Here is a 1,984-nt window from a genome sequence, read left to right as displayed (position 1 = left end):
AGACACAGACACCCTTCACACACACCAAAAAATGAGAACGTGTTTATTCTGTAAGCTGGGTAGCAATAAAGTTTCTTGCAGTTGAAACACTCCTGGTTATGGTTAATTCCTAACCTTTCCTTTTTGCCTTTATCCTCAGCTTCTGGGTCAGCCCTAAAATACCCAGGATAAAAACTAGGCCCGTGATGGTGAACCTCTGGCACGCGTGCCACAGGTGGCATGCAGAGCCATATCGGTGAGCACGCGAGTATTGCCCTAGCTCATTTCCGGCATGCCAGCCAGCTGATTTTTGGGCCTTCTGGGCCCACTGGAAGTTGGGAAACAGGCTGTTTCCGGCCTCCGGAGGGCCTCTGGGGGGGTGGGGAAGGCCGTTTTCGCCCTCCCCAGGCTCCTAGAAAGGCTCTGGAGCCTGGGGAGGCAAAAAACCCGGGCCCACCAGGCCATCGTGTGCCAAAAGCGGAGGGAGTGCGGGGGGGTGCGCAGGAGAGCAGGGCATATTGAATTATGGGGGTGGGCACATACATGGGTGAACCCTCCCCCACTCCCCCCACTTTTGGCACGCGATGGCAAAAAGATTAGCCATCACTGAACTAGGAAACCATTTTCTTTCTTTGGGTTTACTCAAACACGTCCTCCAAGGAATAAACTTTGGAACAACCCCGGCTGATGAATTCACATCTGCTCCTAAAAAGGCTCGTTTTTTTGAGCAAAAGTGCAGCATTTAACCTCCACCTCCTTGGCTCAAACCTGAAGCGGCTGTTTTGAGAGTTTTTGTTTGCCAATTGCAAAGAAATGTTTGCTTTTCCCCGTGGAATTGCCTAGCGCTGTTACATTATCGGGCACGGTAAAAAAAAAAAGATCCTGCGGTCATTGGAGTTACTGATTAAATTTAATCTCCATTTGGTTTTAACGAAAACAAACACATCCACTCGCCCCACGTGAGCAAGAGTTTTCGTTTGGCTTTTATTTTTTTATTTTTTTCCTTAAGGGGTGGGACTTTCTGGAAGAGTTTAAACAAAGCAATTACTCTGTTGCTAGGACAAAGCACTTTTATAAAAGCAGCTGTCAAATCCACAGATGTGCAGTTTGAGGCAGGCTGCTCGTCCGGATTGCTGAGACAGCGCCGCGTTTCTCCCTCTGCCGAATTCTGCAAAAAAATAAATAAAATAAATTCCCCATGGATGATTTGCAACTTGTGAAGGAAGCCGGCAAAGTGATGGACCGATTGGAGATTTCTGAAGAGACGTCCGGAACGGATGATAGTCCAAGAATCAAGAGCTGCTCCATTCAAGAGGAAAGGCCCTGCAATAATTTTGTGGATCTAGAACTCAGAAATCCAGAAAAGGAGACCTCGGCATCTTTGCGTCCCGTTGCTGTGACGGTGTCAGCACCGGTGCCTCTCCAGCAGTGCCCGTTCAGAGTCTCTGCCAGTGATATGACCTGCCTCATCTGTTTCCACCAATTCAGCCTCGCCCGGCTGCCCAAAGTCCTGGCGTGCCAGCATGCCTTCTGCGCCCCGTGCCTGAAGATGATCTTGCGGCAAGAAGATCGCACCTGGATCGTCAGCTGTCCCCTCTGCCGAAAAGCCACGGTGGTATTCGGGGGTCTCATCTGCAGCCTCCGCAACTTACAGCATGTCACGGAGCTGTTGGGCCCCCCAGATCCAGATGCAGAGATGGCTGGCATTCCGGGCGCTGTCGGGGTGCGGCACAGCCAGGAGCCTCCTTGTCCCGAAATGCAATCTCAGGACTCGGACGAGATCAACCAGGCTGCCATCAAGAGATTGATTCTGCTGCTTCTGCTCGTTTCTCTACTGATTGTCTTCATCCTCCCATTCACCAATACCGGACTGCTGACATGGTGCCTTTGCTTCGTGGTGGTTTTAGGCGGCATAATCTGCGCTGTGCTTTGCTGGGACCCCAGTTGGAGCCGCCCAAGTTTTTCACTGCCCCTCTGGACAAAGAAGGTCAATCAAGTGGCCTGA

The 1,984-nt window shown here is 51.0% G+C and overlaps 1 protein-coding gene across 1 annotated transcript; it reads left to right on the top strand.

The window, feature by feature from the left end:
* The first annotated feature begins 1,177 nt into the window (after positions 1–1,177).
* Positions 1,178–1,984, top strand: RNF186 (ring finger protein 186). The gene has a single exon (XM_070956302.1). The coding sequence runs from the start codon at positions 1,178–1,180 to the stop codon at positions 1,982–1,984; it is 807 nt and encodes a 268-aa protein (XP_070812403.1).

This window comes from Pituophis catenifer, unplaced genomic scaffold, assembly GCF_029215685.1.
Source record: "Pituophis catenifer annectens isolate HBS135680 unplaced genomic scaffold, rPitCat1.0.hap2 SCAF_18, whole genome shotgun sequence".
Classification (NCBI taxonomy): domain Eukaryota; kingdom Metazoa; phylum Chordata; class Lepidosauria; order Squamata; family Colubridae; genus Pituophis; species Pituophis catenifer.
The sequence above is the reverse complement of the archived record's forward strand: the minus strand, read 5'-3'. Positions and strand labels throughout refer to the sequence as shown.